This window comes from Pyrus communis, chromosome 17 (genome assembly GCF_041283825.1).
Source record: "Pyrus communis isolate YQ-2024b chromosome 17, ASM4128382v1, whole genome shotgun sequence".
NCBI classification, from domain to species: domain Eukaryota; kingdom Viridiplantae; phylum Streptophyta; class Magnoliopsida; order Rosales; family Rosaceae; genus Pyrus; species Pyrus communis.
In genome coordinates this window covers 18,436,121-18,459,895 of record NC_142581.1, presented here as the reverse complement: position 1 = coordinate 18,459,895, position 23,775 = coordinate 18,436,121, and the positions used below count along the sequence as shown (strand labels likewise).

Genomic DNA, 23,775 nt, shown 5'->3' with positions numbered 1-23,775 from the left:
TTTTGGTACATTTTAGTTAATTTGTAGTGTATTTTAGGCCATGACAAATTATGCCTTCCTTTCAAGATTTTGATGGATTTTATTTTTCCCTTTCTTATGGGATAATCACACCATCTTTACTATCACTAGTATCTTCCCCCACCACCCACCATTCCCACTACCATGCCATCCCACTTTCACGCCCATCATGTCGCCACCACCACAACCACCACAATTGCCTTCATCACGGTTGATGCCATTACCTTACCACTTTCACCGCCATAGCCACTAAAACAACCATTGTCCCCATCACCACCTTGTCACAGCCGTCACTACCCTACCACCATGACACAACTTGCCACTATCACTACCACCATCACCACCACCACTTCCAGCACCATCTTCACCATCACCCTACCATCATCGCCATCACCACTGAAACTACCATTGTCCTCACTGCCACCCTTCCTTGTCACGATCATCCCCACCGCTACTTCCATCACCACCTCTATCACTGCCACCACCAACATCACACATGATGGCCTACCATTATTTCAAAATTTTAAAACTAGTGAAATGCCCATTAAATAAGGCATTAAAAGTTCATGAGAATACATGCAAGCACAGTAAAGCCTATAATAAAGACTCACAAACCCCATTAAATTCCAAACAGAATTCACTGAAACCTATGTGAAGTCTCAAAAACTCTCTCAAAATTAATGAATTTCTATAGATTTATAACTCCTTCAAAATCATTTAAAATCTTATTTGAACACTCTCCCTTAAACTTATGATTTAGATTTTTCAAGCACGTTTGGGGGGCTAGACAGGATAACATGAATTATTCTGGACTTGTTAGGTTAGGATTAGATTTGATAGGTTGGGTTTTTTGTCCATTGTCTGGTGTAGATTGACTCAATCAGATAGGGCTTGGATTTAAAACTATCAGCCATGTCGGATCCGGGTCGACTTTTAGTTTTTTGCTATTTTTGCTTTGTAAAAGTGGCAATTTTTCTCACGACCCACACTCAACACCGTCATGTCGCTCATGACGCTGTTACGACGACGTACTCAACACCCACCTCGTTACTCGCCCATGACGTCATTCTCCGACGATCCACCCAAGACCCTGCTTGCGACCCATAATCCATGGCCCTTTCAAACCTACAAATTTGATTTTAGATTAGCTGGTGTTGCCTAGTTTTGGTTAGGGTTTGGTGGCGACAAAAAAATTCAATTCTCTAGTGAGAATGAGGTGCAAAGTCCGATGCCAACCAAAATGTTGTGGTGGTTATTGGGTTGAGATTGATTCGGGTTTTATGTGAATTACAAAGATCCATTAGTATTTCATGAAGACAAAGTGGAAAAGAAGATAAGGTAAGGAACCATAGCAAAGAAGAAAGTAGGAAAAAAAGAAAGGGAAAGATTACATCTTCACATTCGCAAAAAGAGGCTTGCAAGACTCATAACCCATGTCTTTGGTCGGGTACATAGCCGTTGCTATTTTGGACACAAGTACAAGATCCGGAATCCAGTCCATGTTACACTTTGTTTCATCCAACAAGGATTAAGATTTGTAGCCATTTTAATTGGTCATAACCTATCCTAGCTGGCCCCCAAACGGGTTCTTCATGACCTTGCAACTATAGATGTTGAATGTCTTGCAAATTATGGGTTGAATATAATCTGGGTCGTTTGCCCCTTTGTCTATGGTGTGGTTTGGGCTTTATCCTATTCCCTTATGTCCACTTAGATATGAGTGATTTCTTCTAAAATTTGTTTTCATTGTATTTTTTGCTTTCTAAATATAATCATAATTATCAATAGAAAGTGCAATGAAAATGAATTTTTAATAAAATTTCTACAAGTTATATTAAAAATACTTTTAAACTATGAGCAAAATTACATTTTACAAAACTAGTTAGTCAGAAATAGAGTGAGTCCATAAAATGGTAATTTCCATCTCTTTTCTCCAAGTCTATAAGAGGAAGTCTCTGAGGCAAAGAAAACAAGTTAATTTCCATCTCTTTTCTCCAGTTCAAATTTTCTTTGAGTTCACATTGTATTCAAAGAAATCAAATATTGCACTCTCATTCTAGAAAAGAAGAAGGATGCTTACGAGCACCATCATCAAGTTCTTTCAGTAAATTTTATCAGTCAATTGTAAGTTTTCAAAAGTCAATAATAAATTCTATTTTCAATATATATATATATATGTATGTATGTACGTATGCATGTATGTATGTATGTGTGTATGTATGTATGTACAAACAATATTGGGAAGAGAAATCGAAGTTAAGAATAATGGTCAATAATGAGTTTGTCTGACTCAATTCGCCCCTAAAACTTTAGGCTCAAAACAAGTTTGGGGCAAACCATTTCAAACCTAAAGACTTCTATGGGTCGAGGCATGGTTGGGTTTCAAAATTGTAGCCCTTGCCCATATATGCTGGGAATGGATTTCCCCACACTATTGTTTTTTTACACACTGCATATTTTTTATCTTAATTTTCTTTAATTCATTATTACCAAATATTAAATATAAACAAAAGTGTGTAAAAGTAGGAAAAAAAATTTGCAAAAAAATTTCCATAAAATAAAGGATTAAATACTTAAAACCCCTCAACCTTTTAGTGTCATTCTAAATTGGTCTCAACCTTTTTTAACATTCCAAATAAGTATGCCACCTATTGGATATGTCACATCTCTTAAGCCTCAGTTAAAAATTTGTTACATTAACTAGGCTTACTTTGTCTCCAAAATCCATAGAAGGTCATGGAAGCATAGCCTCCACCAACCAACGGTTACCACCATTTGCATCATGCTATCACCTCCAAACCTAATGCAAGTCCACCAACTCCACCCTACAACTCAAGCCGCCAACATCAAGAAGAAAGTCATGGACTTTGCTGAAATGGTGTGAATTGCCATGATGTGATGACCACCATCTTCATCGCCTGCAAAGAAGAACTGAAAGATTTACGAGCCGAGAATCGGCAAATAAGGAAATCACATGAGTAGAAACAATTCATTAAAACCATATTTGAATTCTTAACCCTCTTCTCCGTTAAGAGATTGCCCTCCTCATGCAATTCAATTTGGGTTAATTTTCAATTCAATTCAATACCTATTTGATCATTGGGTTTCATTTTATATAATTTATGTTTCAAATTTAGATTTTGAGGCAACTAATATTAATATTGTCCATGGTACATCGAGTTTGGGTTTGAATATAATCCATGTTTGAAAAAACAAAGAAAAAGAAAAAGTAATTAAGGCTCAACGGATGTGACATTTTTAATAAGTTTGGTACTAGTTTAGAATGTTTAAAAATGTTAAAACTAATTTGGACTGACACTAAAAAGTTGGAAAGAGTTTTAGGTATTTAATCCTAAAATAAAATAGGTACAAAACTCGTTGTGGGCTATTAATAATGGGCCGTTCCCAAAATTTTCCATAAGAGTGAATTAAAAAAAAAAAAAAAAAAAAAAAAAAAAAAAATCCCTGAACTATAAAGATAAACAGGTGGAAACGTAATTGAGAGCGGATGAGAAGTCGAGCAGTACACCATGCCGGTTGAATTGCTGATGCAGGACCGTATAAACCCTAACCCACACTCCGACTCTCGTACAGATTATTCTTGGGGAGACCGCCGGACCAGGTATTTCCATCCTCACAATTCTTATTCCTTTCAATTTATCTTCCTTGCTCAAATTCAATTGGTATTCGACGGCGATCATCTGTTTTTCTATCCAATTTCCAGGTCCAAGATTGATGCTTGTTTTCTGAAAAGAACCCTAATTTTTGTTTATCTTGTAATTTAATCTGGGTTTTTATTTGCTGATAACTTAATCATGTTCTATGTATGTGTTTGTGGTTTGATTTTTTTTGTGGAAATTGTTTTCTTGTCGCTTGTTTTTCTTGAAAGAACCCTAATTTTTTTTTCTTGTAACTTAATCTGGGTTTTATTTGCTGAGTAATTTAATCATGTTCTATGTATGTCTTTGTGTTTTGAGTTTTTTTTGTGGAAATTGGAATTTTTTTTTTTTTTTTTTTTTTTTTTTTTTTTGAAGGAGATAAAATATTTGATGATAACAGATAAATAATTTTCAATCAGGTCCCTTTCAAGTAGTTGATAGATAATGTTGAAGAGAGCCCTGCATAAAAATTTAGGAGTACCTCGTGATAGGAAGAGGAGGAAAAGGGAAAGCGTCTCTGGCGCGTTAGGTATTGATTTGTGTACAGAAGCATCTGGAATTGAAAGAAAAAGAAAGAGAGGAGAATTAAGCATGATTGACAAGAATGTTAAGCTTAAACAAACGAAAGGGACCGTAAATTTGAATGGTGTGGAGATAAGAGTTGAGTGCGTGGATTATATCTCGCACTTGCCCGAAACTGTGATCCATCTCATCCTGTCTCTCCTTCGTAGTACAAAAGATGCCGCTCGAACCAGTACCTTGTCAAAGAGGTGGAGGGACTTGTGGACCTCTTTCTCTGTTTTGGCATTCGATCAGCGGAAGTTTCAAAAACCAGAGGGAGTTAAAGATAAGAGGAAATGCAATGCGATGTTTAAGGAGTTTGTTGACAAATCTCTCCAGAGCCACTTTGACCGTAATTTGGGTATATATAAGCTTGTGCTGCATGTGAACTCGTTTGATCAAGATATGCCTCATCGTATTGAAAAATGGATTAGACTTGCAGCTGAAAATAAAACAAAAGAGATTGGTTTCCATGCTCACAAGAAAATATGCGGTCGCTACATGGTGCCTAGGAATGTCTTTGCTTCGGAAACCATAACTGGATTAAGGCTAGAAGGCTGTAGAGTGGATACTTCCAGTAATATAAAGCTTCCTAATCTGCAAAAGCTGTATCTGCGAAAAATCCATTTTGATGAATCAATAATTATAAATCTCATTACCAGCTGCCCTCTAATTAACGATTTGAGACTCATACTTTGCTCGGGGTTAAATAATCTGCAGATTTCAAGTCTCCTTAAACTTTATAGGGTTGAAGTACACTACTGCCATGGACTAGCGATGATTGAAATCAAAGCTCCAAGTCTTGAAACATTTTGGTTTTGCGGGAAGAAATACATGTCCTGCAAAATTAAGTTGGCTGCATGTGAGTCTCTTAAAAGACTGACATTAGAGGACAGTAGAATGACAGACAACCAATTTCGTGATCGGTTCTTTAAGTTTCCTCTCCTGGAGAAACTGGATCTACATAAATGCCTCAACTTGAAAAATATAAGAATTGCAAGCCATCGGCTGAAAAGTCTAGTATTAAGAGGTTGCAAGAAACTAGCGGATGTTGAAATTGATACTCCTAATCTTCTTTCATTTGAGTATGAAGGTGATGAAATGCCCTTTTCTTTTCTGAATCCTGTAAGTTTGAAGGAGGCCAAGCTTTCATTTGCAGCAGTAAGAAACTTCATATCTGAGCCTGAATGGTTTCTTAAGATGCGAGAATTTCTTGGAAAGTTGGATCATAGAGCCTTTAAACTGGTTGTTTACACCAATAAGGTAATTTCCTTTTGTTATTAACAATTGTAACTCATTTCTGCTTCTCTTAATTTATCTTATCTTACATGCTTTCATTGTCCAATCCAGAATGTCATCATCCACGAAAATATTAGAAAAATTTCACTTCCTCCAAACTGTGGTCTCAAATTTGAATTAATCCAATCATCAGTGGGTACCGAAGAACTATTAGATAGTTCATTGCAGAAACGGCAGCTGGAGACCCTATCTATAGTGTCGTCTTCCAGCAGTGAATTCCTCAAGGTATGGTAGTTTCCTTGCATCCATTTTGCTAATTGCTAACCTATTACATTAACCGCAATTTGCATACTGTGGATTCTTTTTCGGATCATGGATCCTTCAATTAAGTCCACCATGTAGAGTGAGATTGAGCCATCAAAGAATAAAGTGACATTTTGTTTTCTCGGCCGTTGTTTTTACTTGAACTACAGTTGGTACGTGAGAAGATTACCAGAAAGGAGGATCCAACCTGCTGCACAAGTATGAATTCAACCAATAAGTGTTGGAGACACTTCTTAAAGGACGCCAGGATGGTGAACTTGAAAGCGACCAAACACGTTGCTCCATGGATGGCTTGGTTGAAGTCACATCCAAGGGTTAATGAGATCACTTGTTTTAGATTGAAATGGAAATCTGACAAAGATGGTAAGGAGGCATCCCGCTAAGGTTTACATTTTAACTTTTAAATATCAAAACTTATATTTCAGCTTTAAGTTTACTTTTGTGTGACAATGAATTGATTCATTTTGGAATCCAATTTGAAGATTATTTTTCTGGGGAGATTATACGAGTGCGGTCATCCTTTAAAGTTTTTCATTTAGTTTAGTTATTTTTGAGCTATCTTCCCATAAATAGAGGTGGAGATTTCCAAAACTACAAAAGCACACTTGCAACTCTGGTTATGTTAGTGTTGAATATTTGGAGTGTTTTATTATTGATTGATTCGAGAGCTAACATTGTTTTCTTGTTATACAAGCAATCCTAGGGGAGGGAGATACGAAAGTAGGATCTTGTAAATGATTCTTTTACCTCCTTGAGTTACAAGCTTGTATCCCGTACTAGAACTTTTGAACAAGAAGCCGGGGTTTTCGTTCTTATGAAACAGTGCAACACTAGGATGATTTTTAGCTCCTAGAGGAGGATTCAAGGTATACCGTCAATTTTGACGATTGGGATTTGCTGAGCTACGTAACCCTATTTTGTAACCTCACGGTAAACAACTCTCCGTGGTTGTATACAAGCGGTGATAGGGTTTGTGTAAAGGGGATTATTCTGTTTGAATGTTACTTTTGTCAAGGAATTACTTAGCCCAGATGCCTACAATCAGAAAGTGGAGAAGAGAGGGATAGGAATCGGAAAAAGTTCTACACTTAGCACCACAGGATCACATTCACAATATACCGAGATATCTACAATTCCAAAATGTAGAACAAGAGAAATGCTAGCAACCCTTGCACTAACATTTGCATTTGAACCTTCTTACTTTATCTAATGTTGTGTGTGACTTTTTACACAAAAAGCAACACATTTAATGTCTTTGAAATATTATTTTATGCTTTTCATCTTTAATCTCTAGGTAAAAGCATTATAAATTCTTGTTTTCTTTTTATTTTTTTTATTTATTTTTGGTGTAGAAAGTGACACATGGTGTTGCCATTTAGTGTTACGGTCAAGTAATATTTCTCTTCACTTATAAGTGAGAGGTCTTAGGTTCATTTCTCGTCAAAAGCAAATTTAAACCATATTATGCAAGCCCATTATGAGACTTAGCCCACCTCCTTCCTTTAGACAACTCAGGAAAATGTTAGGGGGATTATATTTTGTAAACTACATGATATATGAAGTGTAAACAACTAAAGAAAATGTTAGGGGGACTATATATATATATATGAAGTGTAAACAACTAAGGAAAATGTTGGGGGGACTATATTTTGTAAACTACATGATGTGACAATTGATGGTTAAGTTCTATTTTTAATGATTTAAACAAGGAATTCAAGTATCAATCGCTATATCATGTGGTTTAGAAAATTTGATCTGAAAAATAGTCTTTCTAGCATCACCCCAACACCTAATTCGATTTCAGTGTCATCCACTTTAGATGTCCACCAAGTGGCACTTTTTAATTTAGATGCTATTACGGTCACCATGGTTTCATCTCATTTTTGTTTTTGGCAAAGAATCGAGCTGATTTTAACACACGTTTTCTTAGCCTTTTACACCTTTCTCTTTATTTATGGTCATCGATTGAGTAAAATTAAACGGAAAAAACATACATAATTTTGTTAAAAAAAAAAAATTTGACATAATTAGATAAAAGTTTGTAGGAGAAGGAAAAATATATATGTTTATCATTTTCGGTCGAAAGAACTTGAAGTTTGTAACTCAGTAATTAAGAGTGCTAATTTTTGCACTTGAAATCTTTTACGAATGAGGATCCTCTCCGGATCCTCTTTGTGAGGAACCTGAGGATCCTCAAATCGTATCCGTTCGTCGTATATCGTGCGGTTAGAAATTATTTTAAATACTTTATTTAAAATTAAATATGAATAGTACTCGACGAAAACTGACTGCAAAATATACGATAAACAAACACGATTTGAGGATCCCAAGATATATTCAAATATATGCTTTTCTAGCGATATTGACTAGAGTGATGACCACCACAACCGTTCTCAAATGTATAAAGCAAAAGCATGATTCCGAGTTCCTGCGTATTGCTAGAATTGCTTGAATAGAATCAGATACTATCCCCCCACCATACTTAGCACTCACCAATTAACATATGTTTTCACATTCAATTTATAGGGTCCACTTTGTAATGTATTTGAACGATCCGAACGATCTATATTTAGTTCATCACTCATAGATCACTCTTGCAAAAAATTAGACAAATCCAAAACTATTAATACATTCATTTGTGGTGAAGAATATAGATGAATATGGATCTACAAAGAAACACTAAATTTACTCTAACGATCATATGTTTAGGATTTGGGTGACTTTAGTAGATAAAGATAAAACATTAAAGATAAACGATTAGATCGTTAAAATACATTACGAAGTGAGGCCCGTAAAAGCGGGTGTCAAAAGTGTGCGTCCCCTAACCTTAACCATATATCTGTCCCTGTGTGTGTTTATATACTCTCAATAAGAAGCCCCTTCTTTTCTTTCACATATTCTCTCTATATAAAGCCTTCTTTTCTTACTTCTTCTCTGTGTTTATCATGCTTCCGTTAAGCACAAAGGTAAGCATTAAGCTCTTCTTTTCCACATCTACTTCTTACTTTGTTGTTGTGCTTTCTTTGTTTTATTATTACAAGCGATATTACTATTCTAATCTACGTCACAAAAGAATAGGAAAGAGTTTGAATCCAAAAGATAGTCGGTTAAAGAGGAAGGCCGACTCCACCATTTTCTACGTTGTTATGCTCTTGATCATCAACTTTATTTACCTATTAAAACTATGATTTTGTTTCAACGTACTTTGAAACAAGGAAACTGGTGTAACTTTTTATGTAGGAAGGTGGGAAGAGGAAGACCACGGTAGTGGGACCATGGGGAGGAAATGGTGGAACTCCTTGGGACGACGGCATCTACAATGGCGTGAGAGAAATCACGGTTGTTTATGGCCAATGCATCGACTCCATCACCGTGGTGTATGATAAAAACGGCAAGCCTGTCAAAGCCGATGCACATGGAGGCCGCGGAGGCACTCAGACCGCGGAGGTCTGCCTCGCAGCTCGTAGTTTTCATTTTATTTGGACAAGTATTGTCATGAAGATTTGAACTCAAGACATGCCTTGCAGATAAAGTTAGAGTATCCGTATGAGCACCTAGTCAGTGTGACTGGGAACTACTGTCTGTTGGCGTACGGCGGCACAGCTATCATCCGTTCGCTTAAATTTCAGAGCAATCGAAGAACGTTCGGACCATTTGGGATAGAGGAAGGCACAACGTTTACTTACAACGTTGAAGGAGGAAAAATTGTTGGGTTGAAGGGAAGAAATGGTTGGTACATGGATGCCATTGGGTTTCATGTATCCCCTGCCCCTACAAAACTCTTTCGGAGAGTTCAGAAGAGTTTCAGAAGGCTCGGGAGCTTGGTTACCTTCGGGCACCAGAGAAACTGAAACGACTGCTCCCAAGACTAAGGGATTTTGAATGTATAACTATAAGCTAGTCTTTCTGCTTTTGATTGATTGTTTTCATGTATACTTAAGCTATCCAGATAATTCAGTTGCATTTCACTTTTCTTGCTTTTAGAATCCAGAGACATACGTTTTTGACAAATATTTTGACACCTATTTTGTAGGTCTACTTTGAACTGTGTATATTTTTGTACATCATTCATAGATCATTCTTGCACAAAATTAAACAAATATAAAATCATTAACACATTTGCCACTTAATATTACGGTCTAGTGATATTCCTCTTTACTTGTAAATAAGAGATTTTAGGTTTGATTCTCGCCGAAGGTGAATTTAAACCATATTATTATAGTTGGAATATTGTAAGACTTGACCCATTTCCCCACTCCCTTTGTGGATGGTATCATTTGTTTTAATGATTTGTTTTAAACAATCATTAAACATTCATTTGTATTGAAGAAAATAAATGAATACTGGTACAAAAATAAGCACTAAATTTAATTCGAATAGTCAAATAATTTCGGATTTGGGAGATTTTTAGCAGACATAATCTTTGACATAAGACAACGTGTCAAAAACGTGTAACCCAGATCCAATAATGACTTGGATTTTTGGACAAACCCTGCAGAGCAGGCGGGCTCTCTCAGGTCTACTTTGAAAACGTTTCTCTAAAAATCATTTCTGATATAAAGTGCTTTTACTAGAAGCAAAGACCCGTTCAAACTTTTAGTAAAAATCCAAGTGCTTTCTGAAAAAAAGAAAACTGGAGGTGCTTCTGTAAAGCAAGTGATACATCCTTAACCTATAAGCATTTTTAACGTTATTTCAAATGCTTTTAGTTAGATGCACAAACAGAATTGAACAAATGAACAAATGAACAAATGAACAATTTACAAACTAGATAGGTGGCTTTCCCATCAGCCTTTATAAACACAAACCTCCATTGAATTCAATTCATGATAGTAATGAGTGTTTTAACAAGACTAACAATAACATCTAACAAGATGGTAATCATATTCCACAATCTTAAACCGCAACGAAATCACAACATATAAGCTCAAGAACGAAATCACATGATGTAAACACAAGAACGAAGTCACATGTAAACGAAAGAACAAAATCACAACATATAAACGCAAGAACGAAATCACAACATATAAATGCAAGAACGAAATCACAACATATAAACACAAGAACGAAATCACATCTTGCAATTCATCTGAATGCAGTACTAAATTGCAGAATGTGAGAAAATAAATTCCAGACCACAAAGCTTTGCTCTTGCCCAACTTTCATGATAGTAAATATGCATTTGAGTCACACAGATTACAAACCAACCAGCATACATCCATGAAAAACTACTCATCGACGGTATCATTTCTAATATGAAACAACTATCACTAGTTTTCATGCATATACACAAACTAACAAAGGTTCACTCAGAAAAAAAGTGCATGGATCAGCATCGAAGCACGACATTCTCTCAAGACACTGTACCATTTCGTGCCAGATTGTTACAAGCCATAATTAATTACCATAAAATAAGGTGGATGTCTTAAAAAACCAAGGACATAAAAATTGCAATACATCAACAGATTCAACAGACATAAAACATGAAGAAAGTTCTGACTGTAATGTACAATTACATATAAGCTTTTATACGCCAAAATCAAGAATGTCTAAGTTCATGATCATATTCAAAAACACTAAGCACAAAATGGAGCAACAGATATCAAAACATGTCCTTCCTCAGAAAACCTGAATAGTGCATAAGACGACTAAAAGCTAATTCAGCCAATTAACATACATGTACTTCAACAAACATTGATCCTAATTCCAATCAACAGAAATTATAATGTACTCCAAAGTATCTAGAAACACTAGTACCCGTAAGCAACAATCAGAAATCATACATCGAAATCCTTGTGCCCATCAACAAATTCGTTCATAATATCACATCACAAACAGCACTTGCAACTTAAGCAAATGGTGTTTCTGCCCGAGCGAAACAGAAAAAGGCAGCAACATCCAAGATCCACCAACCAGTCCCAATCTGCCAATTCACTCAATCAAAAAAAATTGTAAGCTCATTCTCAATAAGCACAGGCACACAGCACATAGCTATTATACATATAACGAAGAAATACAAACAGTGACTTGAATGCAAAGAAAATCCCCGTAGTAGTATATGGCAGCGAATTCAAATTTGTTAAATATACACAAATATCAAGTTGCAAATTGTTCCAACACGAGCCATAACTCATAATTAGCAATGAGTACAAATACAAAAGCACATCATATATATTCTAATTCGCAATGCAAGCTGATCACTTTGCTAATTTAACCTCTAGCCTTGAGCTCCGCAAGCCTCCTGGAGAGGTCGTCCTCGTCGACCTTCTCGGTTTCCTTGGCGGGCACGGCATGTGCAGCTGGCTGAGGCAGGCCAACGGACACCTCAAGGCCATAGTCATCCGCAACCTGTTGCATCAAGCTATTGACCTCACCTTCCGGCGTCGAAAGCGAGGTGGAGCCAGCCATAGCGGTCTCCATGAACTCGGCCTGAACCTCCATGTTCACGAACTGCTTCTCGAACGAGTCCATGGTCTCCGACATCTTCTGGAGGTTTCCCGTGGCCAGCGACGACTCGAGCGATTTGACGATATTGCCCATTGACTTGTTGATGGTGAACATCTTGGCCTGGGTGTCGAGCCGCGCCACCACGGCGTCGAGCCGCGAGGCGAGGCGGAGGTAGTTCATCTGCTCGGTGCGCTTCCGGATCGCGTTCTCGGCGTAGATCCGGGCGCCGTCGACGTTGCCTTTCTCCATTGCCTTCTTGATCTTGAGCTTCTCGGATTTCTCCTCCTTCTCGCACTTCCTGGCCTGGCGCTGGAGCGACTTGGAGGTGAATTTGAGCTCCATGATCTGGTTCATCAGCTTCTCGGTGTTTCCCATGATGGAATTTGGGGATTTTTTTTGGGGGGAATTTGACTTTCTAGGGTTCGGGTTTTGGATCGGAGGAAGAGACTCGAGCTTTTGTGCGTTTTGGACTTGCGATACACGCGTTTCGCGTCCGCGTCTCAGAGATATCACTGAGGGTGAGGCCGAAGTTTCCTAGTTTGCTTTTTTCGGCTCCAACTTGCAATATTTTGGGCTTCACTTGCTTTATGCCTTTGCAAAATACGAAAAGCCGGGTTTAGTGATATGAACTTGTATGTGACTCTTTAATATTACAATCCACTTGTATTCTTCTTCACTTATAAGTTAAAGATCGTAGGTTCGATTCTCGCCAAAAACAAATTTGAACCATATTATTATGGCTCGCCCATTGTTAGCTTTAGTCCAGTCCCCCACCCCCTTTGTGATATAATATCGCTTGTTTAGGAAAAAATAAACTTGTACGTGAGAGAATTTATAAGCTTATTATATTAACATTCTATACATTTGTTTAGGCCCAAAATATTATTTTGGGCCGAGCTTTGAGTCATTCTCGGTCCAGTAACATTCATCTAGAATCTTGTCATGGGCTGTCCAGTCAAGGTTGGATCCTATTACGAAGAGGATTGGTTTAGATAAGGATGAGGTAGTCGAACCCTAGTGCAACAAGGAGTCTTAAAGCTAAGGATGCTTAGTATTAGGGGATGAATCTAGTTCGTTAAGGAGCTTGGTTCAAAATTCTATAGGGGTTAGAATTGGGTGAAACCTGATCAGATTCGGTTGAGGAGTTCTAATCCAAGTAAATTTCTAGTTCGACCGTAAGGGGGTTCGCTGCTATAACTAGTAAGGGGAGTGCATCGTTCAAAGCTCATTCAAATCAACACATAAATTGCCCTGCGCAAAGCTTCTCAACAACCCTGAGATTTTTTCCCTCCCTATTTCTTCTTGCCAACACATCTTTAGTTTCGATAGACAGCATTATGAAGGCAACTAGCGACATCTTCAGTTTGGATAGACAGCATTGGAGCCGTAAAATCGGCCGACCGAGGAGCACCTTCAGTTTGGATAGACAACACTGCTTCGAGACCGACTGGTTATTTATCCAAGTCTCGGTCAACAAGGATTTCTAAGTCCTTGTTGGTAGAGGTCATCTCATCAGCCTTCTCGGCAAAGTGAGGTGTTACCAAGTTACTAGGCTCGGCACATTGAAAGCCGAGTTTTATTTTATGATTGGATATTCGCAAGTACATTTTAGAGTTCGGCATTCTGATGGTCGAACCACATTTACAATCAAGACATTTATCTCTTTCAAGTATTTGTGTCTGTACAGCCTAGTACCAATTATGCGTACTTGTACTCTCACGAATATAATTACTGAGACCGAACCTAGTGTCGACAATTTGTGAACTTCAAAGAAACTAGCAGCCTTGTCTACAGGCTCTAGAACCCAAAGGTCAAGACGTGTTCCTTCCTCGGCCATAATCACAAGATCAAGAAGTCAGCAGTGCGCCTAACGCCACATCAACATATTTTACTCCTCGATCGAACTCGACCGACAAGTTGGCACACCCCGCACATAATCGAATGACTTAGTTAGCTTATTAATTACTCGGCCTACGCGCCATGTAGGCTTGGTAATTTTTAGGGTCAACATTTTGGCATGCCCAATGGGACCTAGTGCTAAAGCTGCGAAGTTCATGACCATTAAAACATGGTTAGTAAAAAAAAAAAAAAACAAAAAACAATCATGGGTAAGTCAATGACTAATCTTCCACCTACAGTCCAAAGCCCAGAACAAGATGGTTTGTCACAGGCACATAATCCTCCTACTGCCGTAACACTTGAAGCCACAAATACAACATGCCGAGAAAAGGAAATTAATCTCGGCGGTCAGACTCGTGATACAGAAATCCCCATCAAAATGACAAAAGGCGTTTTTGTTGAAGGACTAGTGGAGTACCATCTAGATCTTTTCTTCGGTGACGATTTGAAGAACAATCCTGGCAGTTTGAGCAAATGTTCAACCGAGAGGTAAAAAGCATATTTGAAGACATATGTGATAATAGCGCTGTGCACAACAGATTGCTCGAAGTTCTGGTTAATAAAGTCCAGGAAATTGGACCCGCTTATCGACCCAAGCAACCTCATATTCTAAAGAATAATCAATTGTTATCGATACAAGCTGAGACAGGATCTACTCAGCCCAAAATGATTGAATTAGAAAAAAATGGCGAACCAAGTAGCAGATTGGTCAAAATTGACCGAGGAGCAGAACCAGCGCCTGTTGACATGGTTGAAATCCAAAGAATGATTGATTCGACTTTACAAAAAGGGCCGAAGTTCCTAAAATCCATTCACCTATATCTAGCCTTTGTAGAAAGGTTCGAATATCCTAAGGGATTCAAGATTCTAGACTTTAGCCTTTTCGCTGGAGAATCATCCTTGTCCTCGTTAGAACACGTAACTCGATTCATTGCTTAATGTGAAGATGTTAACAGTGATTTTCATAAACTACAATTGTTCAATTTCTCGTTAACCGGCTCAGCGTTCGCATGGTACATCAACCTCCCACCCAACTTCATCCAAAGCTGGGAGGAATTAGTCAAGAAATTTCATGAGCAATTTTATCGGCCAAGGATGGAAATGTCAATTTGTTCTTTGGCCAGGATGGCTCAATTATCCGACGAGTCACCAATGGAATATCTTATGAGGTTTAAATCGGCCAGAAAGTAGTGCCGAATACCCCTTCCTGAAGTTAAGTTTATTAAGCTTGCCATGAATGACCTGGATATGGAGACAAAAAGAAATTCTTGAGGGAAAACTTCTGAGATATGTACGAACTGGCTTAACATGTCGAGCAATATGATTGTTTGCTTCAAGAAGAGAAAATCTCGAAATCCCCAACCCGAGGGATGATTTACAAAAACCCAATGGTAAGTTATGCATTGGTCGAAGGCGAAAAGTCCCAATATGCCAGTATAGATAACATATGCAAAGCATTGGCTCACGCTAATTCCAAAGATGTCAAAACTTGCTCGACCTCTGTGGAAGCTGCCGTCAAAACGGCAAAGGTCTACACTTTCAACATCACCAAGGCCGACCCCATCTTCGACCAGTTGTTACTTGCAAAAATCGTTAAGCTTTGGCCATGGCATAATATTCCCAAGGCCAAAGATATGAAAGGAAAGATGTATTGCAAATACCACAACTCAAACAAGCTTACGACAAATAATTGTGTCATATTTCGCAACGCCATCCAAAGCTGGATCGACAATGGAAAACTTAAGTTTCCCAAGAAATTTCCAATGATCGTTGATGTCAATCTTTTCCCTTTAACGATGGTAAGCATGGTAGATGCTCATCTACCCAAGGATAAGAGAAAATAAAGAGTCGAGTTTATCTCGAAGCAGTACGTCCTTAAGAAGAATTCTCAGCCACGATTGAAAATTGATCTATCTTCGAACGAGACACCCAAATAATTTTTAAACCCAACTTATGCTAAGTCAATGTTAGATTCCAGCACAGAGGAAGTTGACTGGCCAATGGTTTTATGTAGTTGGTTCCAATCAAATGTCTTCATAACTGAGTCAAAGGAACAGCCACTTCGAGCTGAAGCACTGCAACTAGCGCCTTCAAATGCAGCAACATCTAAAAAAATGCTCGGTGTAGGCTAACGCCAGAAAGTTTTTGATAGGCTCGGCCCTTAAACACATAATAACAAGCCGTCTTCGGCCAAACGGTGACTTGATTTCGACGTGCCATTTTACAATGAAAATTATTATACGCTCAACTTTGGCAACTCAAGTTCACCCACCAGTGAACCTTCAAGCCACCTGAGTCACATGACTAACGTTGGTATAGCTACAATTCCCCTATCAGTGTATATATCGTGTTGTCCAAATTGCGAAAACGTAGTCACCAAATAATAGACTGTATGGCTCGCCGACAAGTAGCCCAGGCTACCCTAACTACCAAATGGCAGCCGAAAGAAATGGTGGGTAATGAAGATGACCGACAACCTCCGACAATCATGATCGAGTTACTTAAAGGAAAGAAGGTAATCGATCGTGATTTTGAAACCACAATTGAAGAATCCAAGAAGCGAATCAAACTCCTTCTTCGGCCTGGGGAGATGAAAGCTCGCTTCGAGCACTTCCGGAAAGAAGCCGAAAGCAAACTTCTTCTGTTACCCCTACAAGAGCCATTAATTAAAGTTAAACGAAATCGTTACCCGCCGTTTCTCACTAAGGCTTTGGAATGCCAAATGCATGCCAAGAGTCTCTTGATCTGGCGTTAACCTCCCCCGATGCCGAATAGATCATCCAAAAGTGGTCAGATTTGAGAATGAAGGCTAGGTTCTAACATATATGCGAGGCTCGAGTTCTTGGCTTTGAGGTAGAACCATATATTGATTGATACTGTCGATCTTCCTTTCTCTCTCAAGGACCTCAAATATCTACGGTACCATTTTGAAGTTTTCTCAACCGATTCCCTTTTCAGCCTTACAGCCGATGAAAAAAACCGCATGGCGTGTTTAGATGCTTACCTGGACACAAGAGATGCTCGCATCACATATCAGGAGCGAACTCGCAAGGCTTTACAAGCGCAAGACCAAGTCTCAACGCTGAGACAGCCAGTAGTCGAAATTCAAAACAAAACGGCTCCGACAAACATGTCGCATGAACGTGCTTTCGCTGCAGCCGAAGATGGCCAAGCGAGTAATGCCCATGAGCAAGACATTTCGCCCAAAAATCCAGAGGATGAAGACCACGACCTGATGGGCTCTTCGTTCATCGACAACATAAGAATCAGGATGGTCCATGTCTTACCTGTACAATTCCGACCGACAACATCCCAACCAAAGAAACTGAGTAAATAAGCAAAGAGGATAAACTTAAAACAGCTCTCCTCGAACTATTTCCCCATTCTTCATCTATTAATCTTCATCACTTGAAGTCGTTGTATGTCACAACCCATATTGAAGGATACCCGATTTCCAAAATTTTTGTCGACTGTAGAGCAACGGTCAGCATCATACCCGTTTCTATCATGAAAGCATTACATCGCTCCAAAGATGAACTTATTCCGTTAGGGGTAACCATGGGCAACTTTATCGGTGACAAATCTTAGACTAAGGGATTATTTCCTTTAGAGGTGAAAATCATAGATCAAAATCACAAGACCGCGTTTTTTATAGTCGATTCAAGGATCGAGTATAATGCATTGCTTGGTCATCACTGGATCCACCAAACTGGTTGTATCCCTTTGTCATTATATCAAATCCTTATCTTCTGGGACGACAAATTGGCTATAGTTCATCCCGTCGATAATCAGTGGTTCGAAGCTAATATGATTCAAGGTCACTATTACGATGATCATGTCGGCTACATCACCCTGCAAGGTTTCAACGAAGAAAGATAACCGACTCGGATCTCACTTCAGAAAGTTATTGATGTTGACGCCGAGACTGTTCAGCAGGATTCGGTGAGACTCGGGTTGGCTAACCTAATTGATGATCCTGATGCCTGATACTAAACATGATATACACCGAGCTGTGGTTTCATCTATCATAGAATGCCTGTTGGCCCATTGGTATACTATTTCCAGGCAACCGAATTCTAGCGTGAACTTAGTTGAGTTCTTCACCTAAGGAGACAATGGTCCAGTCCTGTCACTTGATGAAGTCCAAGTTGCCCCAGCCGAACACTAAGACAGTCGCCCCCAAGTAAAAGATCCATTAGACATAATACATGTTGGAACGGCCGATGACCCTCGACTGTTATTTATTAATTCTTTGTTGCCCCAACCTATGAAAGCGAACTTTCTAAACTGCTCGAAGAATTTAAAGACTGTTTCGCTTAAAGTTACCATGAAATGCCTGGCCTGGACCGAACACTCGTCAAGCACGAATTATGCATCAAGGTTGGTTGTAAACCTTTCCGCCAACCCCCCTGACAATTCTCGACTAAAGTTCAACATTTAAAAGTTGGTTTTATTCGAGCAACCTGATACGTCGAATGGTTGGCAAATATTATCCCAGTTTTAAAGAAAAATGATACTCTACGTATTTGCATTGATTTTGGTAATTTGAATTTGGCAACCCCTAAAGACGAGTATACAATGCCAATTTTAGACTTGTTAATTAACGTTGTAGCAAACCATGCTATGTTATCTTTTATGGACGGCCATGCTGGTTGTAACCAGATTTTCATTGTTAAGGTCAATGTCCACAAAACTGCTTTTTGTTGCCCCGGGGCACTCGGGACCTATGAATGGGTTGTCATGCCTTTCGGACTTAAGAACGCTGGTGCCACATATCAATGTGCTATGAATACCATTTTTCATGACCTGATTGGCACAGTCGTTAATGTATATATCGATGATGTTGTGGTCAAATCAAAGCATTGGTGAACACATTTAGATGATCTTTGGCAAACTTTCCTTCGTATGCGCCAATATAATCTTAAATGAACCCTGCAAAATGCACCTTTGGTGTATCGGTAGGCAACTTCTTAGGTTTCCTTATACATCATCGTGGTATTAAGGTAGATGAGAATAAATCTTGAGCGATCAGTGATGCTCCACCTCGACAACCAATAAGCAATTACAATCCTTACTCGGCAAAATCAATTTCCTTCGCCGTTTCATTTCTAACTCGGCGGGGAAAATGAAGGCTTTTTCCACGCTCTTGAAACTTAAGGATTCTAACAAATTCAAATGGCGCAAAGAACATCAGAACGCTTTCATGCAAATGAAGGTCTCCTTCATTACCCCACCTGTCCTTGTGCCACCTTGGCGTGGTAAACCTCTTAAGTTGTATATCTTAGCTACCGAATAATCCATTGGCTATCTTCTTGCGTAAGACAACGACACTAGGCGGGAGCAGGCCATTTTTTATCTTAGCCGGAATCTTAACTCAACTGAGATAAATTATTTAGCCGTCGAGAAACTTAGTTTGGCTTTGTTCTTCGATGCGTCTAAACTTAGGCATTACATGCTCCCTTCTGTTACTCAGGTCATTGCGCAGACAAATGTTATTCGCTATATGCTTACTCGGCCGATATAGTAAAATGCCGAATTGGGAAATAGACATTGGCGTTGTCTGAATTTAGTTTGCAATACATGCCTCAAAAAGCTATCAAAGGACAGGCGTTGGCTGATTTCTTAGCTCAACATCCTTCTCCATACAGTTTTGGGGGCAACGATGTCGAAATTGGCATGGTGGAAACACGTGATAATTATTAGACGATGTATTTTGATGGCTCTAGTACCTCGACCTCGGCCAGCGTTGGAATCATCATCCAGTCCCCTGATCACTACCGATGGTATTTTTCTCTCAAGTTGGATTTTGATTATACAAACAATTAGGCTGAATATGAAGCCCTCGTCATTGGCCTTAATGTCCTTCACGAATTGAAGGCAGCCCGCGTGCTCGTCCTTGGCAATTCAGAACATGAGATTAACCAACTCAATTGGACTTTTCGTTGCATAAGTTGTACTTTGGCGCCCTATCATATGGTTGCCAGCTATTTAGCTAAATCATTTGCAGGCACGATGTTCAAGCAGATCTCACGAGTTCACAATATTGATGCAGACGCTTTGGCTCAAATAACTTTCAGAGAATAACTCATGGGGGGCAAACTGGGCCGGATCATACTAGTGGTGCAACGTCTACACTCGGCCTTGGTTAATCAACAATTTCTCCAACACGACCACGTAATTCGTACAAGAGTTATGTCTCTGCCTTCGCTATTGGAATGAGAGGATCCTATAGATATTTGCACGATCGAGACATTACTAGACGACTGGAGAAGATTAATTATGCAGTATCTTGATGATCTCAATGGCAAACACGACCGCAAGACAATGGTATATGCCACGAATTACATAATGTACCAGAATGAACTATACCAAAAATGTGAAGATGATATTTGTTATTGTGCCTCGGCCCAGAAGAGCCCGCCCAAGTTATTACAGAGATACATAACGGAATATATGGGTTTATCAATCCGGACGCAAAACACGTTGGTTGCTCTGCTGACACGGTTAATTTTGGCCTAGTATGTAAAAGATTGCTCTGAATATGCGTGGGGTTGTGTACAATGTCAAATCCATGGGCCTATACATAGGGTCCCGATCGAATTACTTTACTCGATCACTAAGCCATGGCCATTCAGAGGATGGGCCATGGATGTAATCAGCAAAATTACGCCGTCTTCCAGATTAGCAAAGCATGCATGGATACTTATAGCAGCTGACTACTTCACCAAATGGGTTGAAGCAAAACCATATGCTGAGTTAACATATAAAGAAGTTTGTAATTTTGTAGAATAAAACATCGTGACAAGATTCGGAGTACCAAAAACAATTATAACGAACAACGACATGATTTTTATGGCCGACAAGTTTAAAGAATACACAGCAAGTTTGAAAATTTTGCTCAAGTAGTCCACGTCGTATTACCCACAGGCAACCAGATAGGTTGAAGCAAGTAATAAAGTTTTAATCAATATCCTTGAGAAAATGATAAAAGAAAAGCCCGGTATGTGGCATTTGAAGTTAAACGACGCACTATGGGCATATCGAACTTCACTCCAATCGGCAACAGGGACGACCCCATATGCGTTAACTTATGGACACGACGAAATGCTACCGATTGAGGTAAGCATAAACTCTTTACGAGTCATCGAACAAAACAGTTTGTTCAATGCCAAGTATAGTTAGGCCATAAGGTAAAAGTTGGAAAATCTGGAAGAAGCTCGGCTCGATGCCTATAACTTACTAGTGGCGTAGAAAAAGATTGCCAAACGAGCTTAAAATCAACGAGTTAGGCAAAAGACGTTCAGTGAAGGTGAGTTAGTGTGGAAAACCGTGTTACCAGTAGGGATTAAGGATCCCAGATTTAGGAAATGGTCGCCAAATTGGGAAGGAACATTCATCATCTACAAAGTTCTCGGCAATGGGGCATACCACCTCAAGGAACAAATTGGTTTAATTCATAAATTACCAATCAATGGGAAATTCTTAAAGAAATACTATCTGGTCACTTGGGAGATGCAAGAATGAAGGCTTTGTTTCATTAATTTTCAAAGGGAGTACACACAAAATTACAAAAAGAAATCGACCGGTCCATAAGTCGACACCAGAAAAAATTCTAGGGAGTCACTTTGCCCATTGTAACCTCGGCCTGTCATGTTCTTTTGTCAGCCTTTAGTTGTTGTATCCACTTCGAGCCAGCTGCGTACTCTGCCAATTGAGGTTTGTTTGACTCAAAATCTTTTTCGAGCTCAGAAGCAACGACCGACCTTTGACAATGAAGTTTGGCGATTTGACGGTTAAGGTCGGCCAGTCTTTCCTTCTTTGCCTTTATTACCTCGAGCCCTGATCAGATAGCTTCGTGAGTGACCATTGCAGCCTTCAGGTCGTTATTTGTCTGCACTTTCCCACAGAGTCGAGGCCTTTGCATTGGAAGATTTATAAGGCCGAGAGAGATAGAAGTTCATGCAGCTTGGCAATGGCACTAGACTCGGCCAAGGTTGCAGAAGACCCAACCGTCCCCGAAGTGTTGGAGAGAAAAGCAATAAGCTCGACTTCCCATGAAGGCTGCACAGAGAAGAGTTGTTAGAGAAAAGAGAATTCAAAAGGATGGTAGAAGATGAAGTTGTTTAGGACCTGCTGAGAAGAGACTTTGGCCATATTTATTGGTTCGTTGGTCGAACCCAGAGAACTTAATGGCCGAGCCTAATGTTTAAGGTAGCTTTTCAATTCATATAGCCAATGAAGGTTATCTACATTTGATGGCTACTAGGGTGGCCAGGAAATATAAATAACATCATTCAACGCATAGAATTTTCGGTGATACAAGCGATTGGGCACCTGGCATTTAATGCTTTCCTTGGTTTAGAGTTCTAAGGCAAGAAATTATAAAAGAAAATGATGATGAATCTTACAAAGGTCGAAGAGACCTCCTGATGACGGATGCCGAAGTTCTTGTCCTGGGGATGAACCGGCGTCTTTATCGTCGCTTCTGGCTCAACAAGAGGCACCGCTTCATGTCCTGGACCTACTTTGGCCGCATGAGGGTCAACCTGGCCCACCACCTCGACCGTCGATTGGAAATCACCCAGAGGGGATGTGACACCTTTGCCTTTGCCCAGAGGCAAGGGACTTGTAATTGGTGGTTGAACTCATCGAAGGCGCCTCACCAGCGAGGGTACTTCGCTATCGTTCTCTTGATTATAAAGGAGGATCGTCTGTTAGTCAAGAGATCCATTCAAAATGAAAGGGAAACCATTATTAAAGGAAATTGTTGAGGTCAAACGGTTTTGTGGTACCTTTGTCGAGACCTGGATAACAGGAGAAGGAAGAGGGATACTAGGAGTGGTTGTCTTGTGTTCTGGCTTGAAATAACATTATTCTCTCGCTCTCATTTCTTTGCCTTTTTCTGAATATGCTTTTGGCACTGGATAAACGTTACTAGTCATCTTGACCTCCAGGCAAGGCAGTTTACTCGTTGTAATCGGCGTATCAGTGGTTGTCTTTTCGACTAAGGAAGTCCCGATAGTTGCAACCTTCTTTGGAGGAGGATTGAGTTTCTTCTTGGCTATGACCATCGCAACCACATCGGCCCTTTTATTTGCATGACCACCTGGAAAAACTAAGCCTGAGTCAGAATGAAGTTTGAATAGATGAACAGAGAAATAAAAAATATATACCTTGAGTCGTCTTCTTGGATTTTAGAGCAAAATTCTTCTTTGGTTGATCGCCAAAAAGTTTCTTTGAAGTTTCCTCGGTTGAAGCACCAAAGAAATCCTTGACATAAGCATCCCACCAATTGGCGAAGGTGCTAGTACTATGGGTTTCTGGAGTATTCGGCCAAAGGTGGAATTTGGTACATTACTCTTGAAATTCTTACTCGGCTTCCTCGCATTCTCCCTTCGAGGAGTCGGATAGGTGTTATCGGTTCAAGAATGAGCGAGAGATAAGGACTGGCACTGGACAACCCTGAAGAAAGCCCAATTGACGAACTACGAAGTGGGGATGGTAGACATCTTATCTAGCTCGTCGAGCATCGCAACCAAATGGAAGGTCACAAGCTAGGGTAAACGATCCCTAGAATTGTCGAAGGTCTACTTCCTCCCATGCTAATGTGGAGAGTTTGATGGAAGAC

The 23,775-nt window shown here is 39.4% G+C and overlaps 3 protein-coding genes and 1 long non-coding RNA gene across 6 annotated transcripts; 2 read left to right on the top strand and 2 right to left on the bottom strand.

The window, feature by feature from the left end:
* The first annotated feature begins 3,486 nt into the window (after positions 1-3,486).
* Positions 3,487-7,088, top strand: LOC137707617 (F-box/LRR-repeat protein At2g42730). 3 transcript variants are annotated; one of them, XM_088689116.1, is made up of 5 exons: positions 3,487-3,640; positions 4,097-5,501; positions 5,589-5,762; positions 5,951-6,164; positions 6,505-7,088. In XM_088689116.1, exons 2-5 carry the CDS (start codon positions 4,122-4,124, stop codon positions 6,537-6,539), a joined length of 1,803 nt encoding a protein of 600 aa, XP_088545242.1. In that variant the 5' UTR covers positions 3,487-3,640; positions 4,097-4,121; the 3' UTR covers positions 6,540-7,088. The 3 variants fall into 3 exon arrangements, with proteins under 3 accessions (XP_088545242.1, XP_088545241.1, XP_068302628.1); XM_088689115.1 differs by having other exon boundaries at positions 6,496-7,088; XM_068446527.2 differs by lacking the exon at positions 6,505-7,088 and having other exon boundaries at positions 5,951-6,299.
* A 109-nt stretch (positions 7,089-7,197) lies between these two features.
* Positions 7,198-9,784, top strand: LOC137707618 (jacalin-related lectin 19). Its single transcript, XM_088689117.1, has 3 exons — positions 7,198-8,767; positions 9,042-9,248; positions 9,329-9,784. The coding sequence occupies exons 1-3, from the start codon at positions 8,747-8,749 to the stop codon at positions 9,650-9,652; spliced, it is 552 nt and encodes a 183-aa protein (XP_088545243.1). The 5' UTR covers positions 7,198-8,746; the 3' UTR covers positions 9,653-9,784.
* A 1,977-nt stretch (positions 9,785-11,761) lies between these two features.
* Positions 11,762-12,805, bottom strand: LOC137707494 (ESCRT-related protein CHMP1B). Its single transcript, XM_068446370.2, has one exon. The coding sequence runs from the start codon at positions 12,621-12,623 to the stop codon at positions 12,012-12,014; it is 612 nt and encodes a 203-aa protein (XP_068302471.1). The 5' UTR covers positions 12,624-12,805; the 3' UTR covers positions 11,762-12,011.
* Positions 12,806-21,659: 8,854 nt separating this feature from the next.
* On the bottom strand, positions 21,660-22,718 carry LOC148689561 (uncharacterized). Its single transcript, XR_015958345.1, has 2 exons — positions 22,556-22,718; positions 21,660-22,208 (listed from the first exon to the last, which is right to left on the bottom strand). It is a non-coding gene; the product is annotated as an uncharacterized LOC148689561 (long non-coding RNA).
* Positions 22,719-23,775: the final 1,057 nt, after the last annotated feature.

Bases quoted from the DNA above. Each gene is read 5' to 3' on its own strand.
- LOC137707617 (XM_088689115.1), top strand. From the start codon at position 4,122: ATGTTGAAGAGAGCCCTGCATAAAAATTTAGGAGTACCTCGTGATAGG. The intron at 5,502-5,588 runs GTAATTTCCTTT...TGTCCAATCCAG, and splicing joins TGGTTGTTTACACCAATAAG to AATGTCATCATCCACGAAAA. The intron at 5,763-5,950 runs GTATGGTAGTTT...CTTGAACTACAG, and splicing joins CCAGCAGTGAATTCCTCAAG to TTGGTACGTGAGAAGATTAC.
- LOC137707618 (XM_088689117.1), top strand. From the start codon at position 8,747: ATGCTTCCGTTAAGCACAAAG. The intron at 8,768-9,041 runs GTAAGCATTAAG...CTTTTTATGTAG, and splicing joins TGCTTCCGTTAAGCACAAAG to GAAGGTGGGAAGAGGAAGAC. The intron at 9,249-9,328 runs GTCTGCCTCGCA...CATGCCTTGCAG, and splicing joins GAGGCACTCAGACCGCGGAG to ATAAAGTTAGAGTATCCGTA.
- LOC137707494 (XM_068446370.2), bottom strand. From the start codon at position 12,623: ATGGGAAACACCGAGAAGCTGATGAACCAGATCATGGAGCTCAAATTC.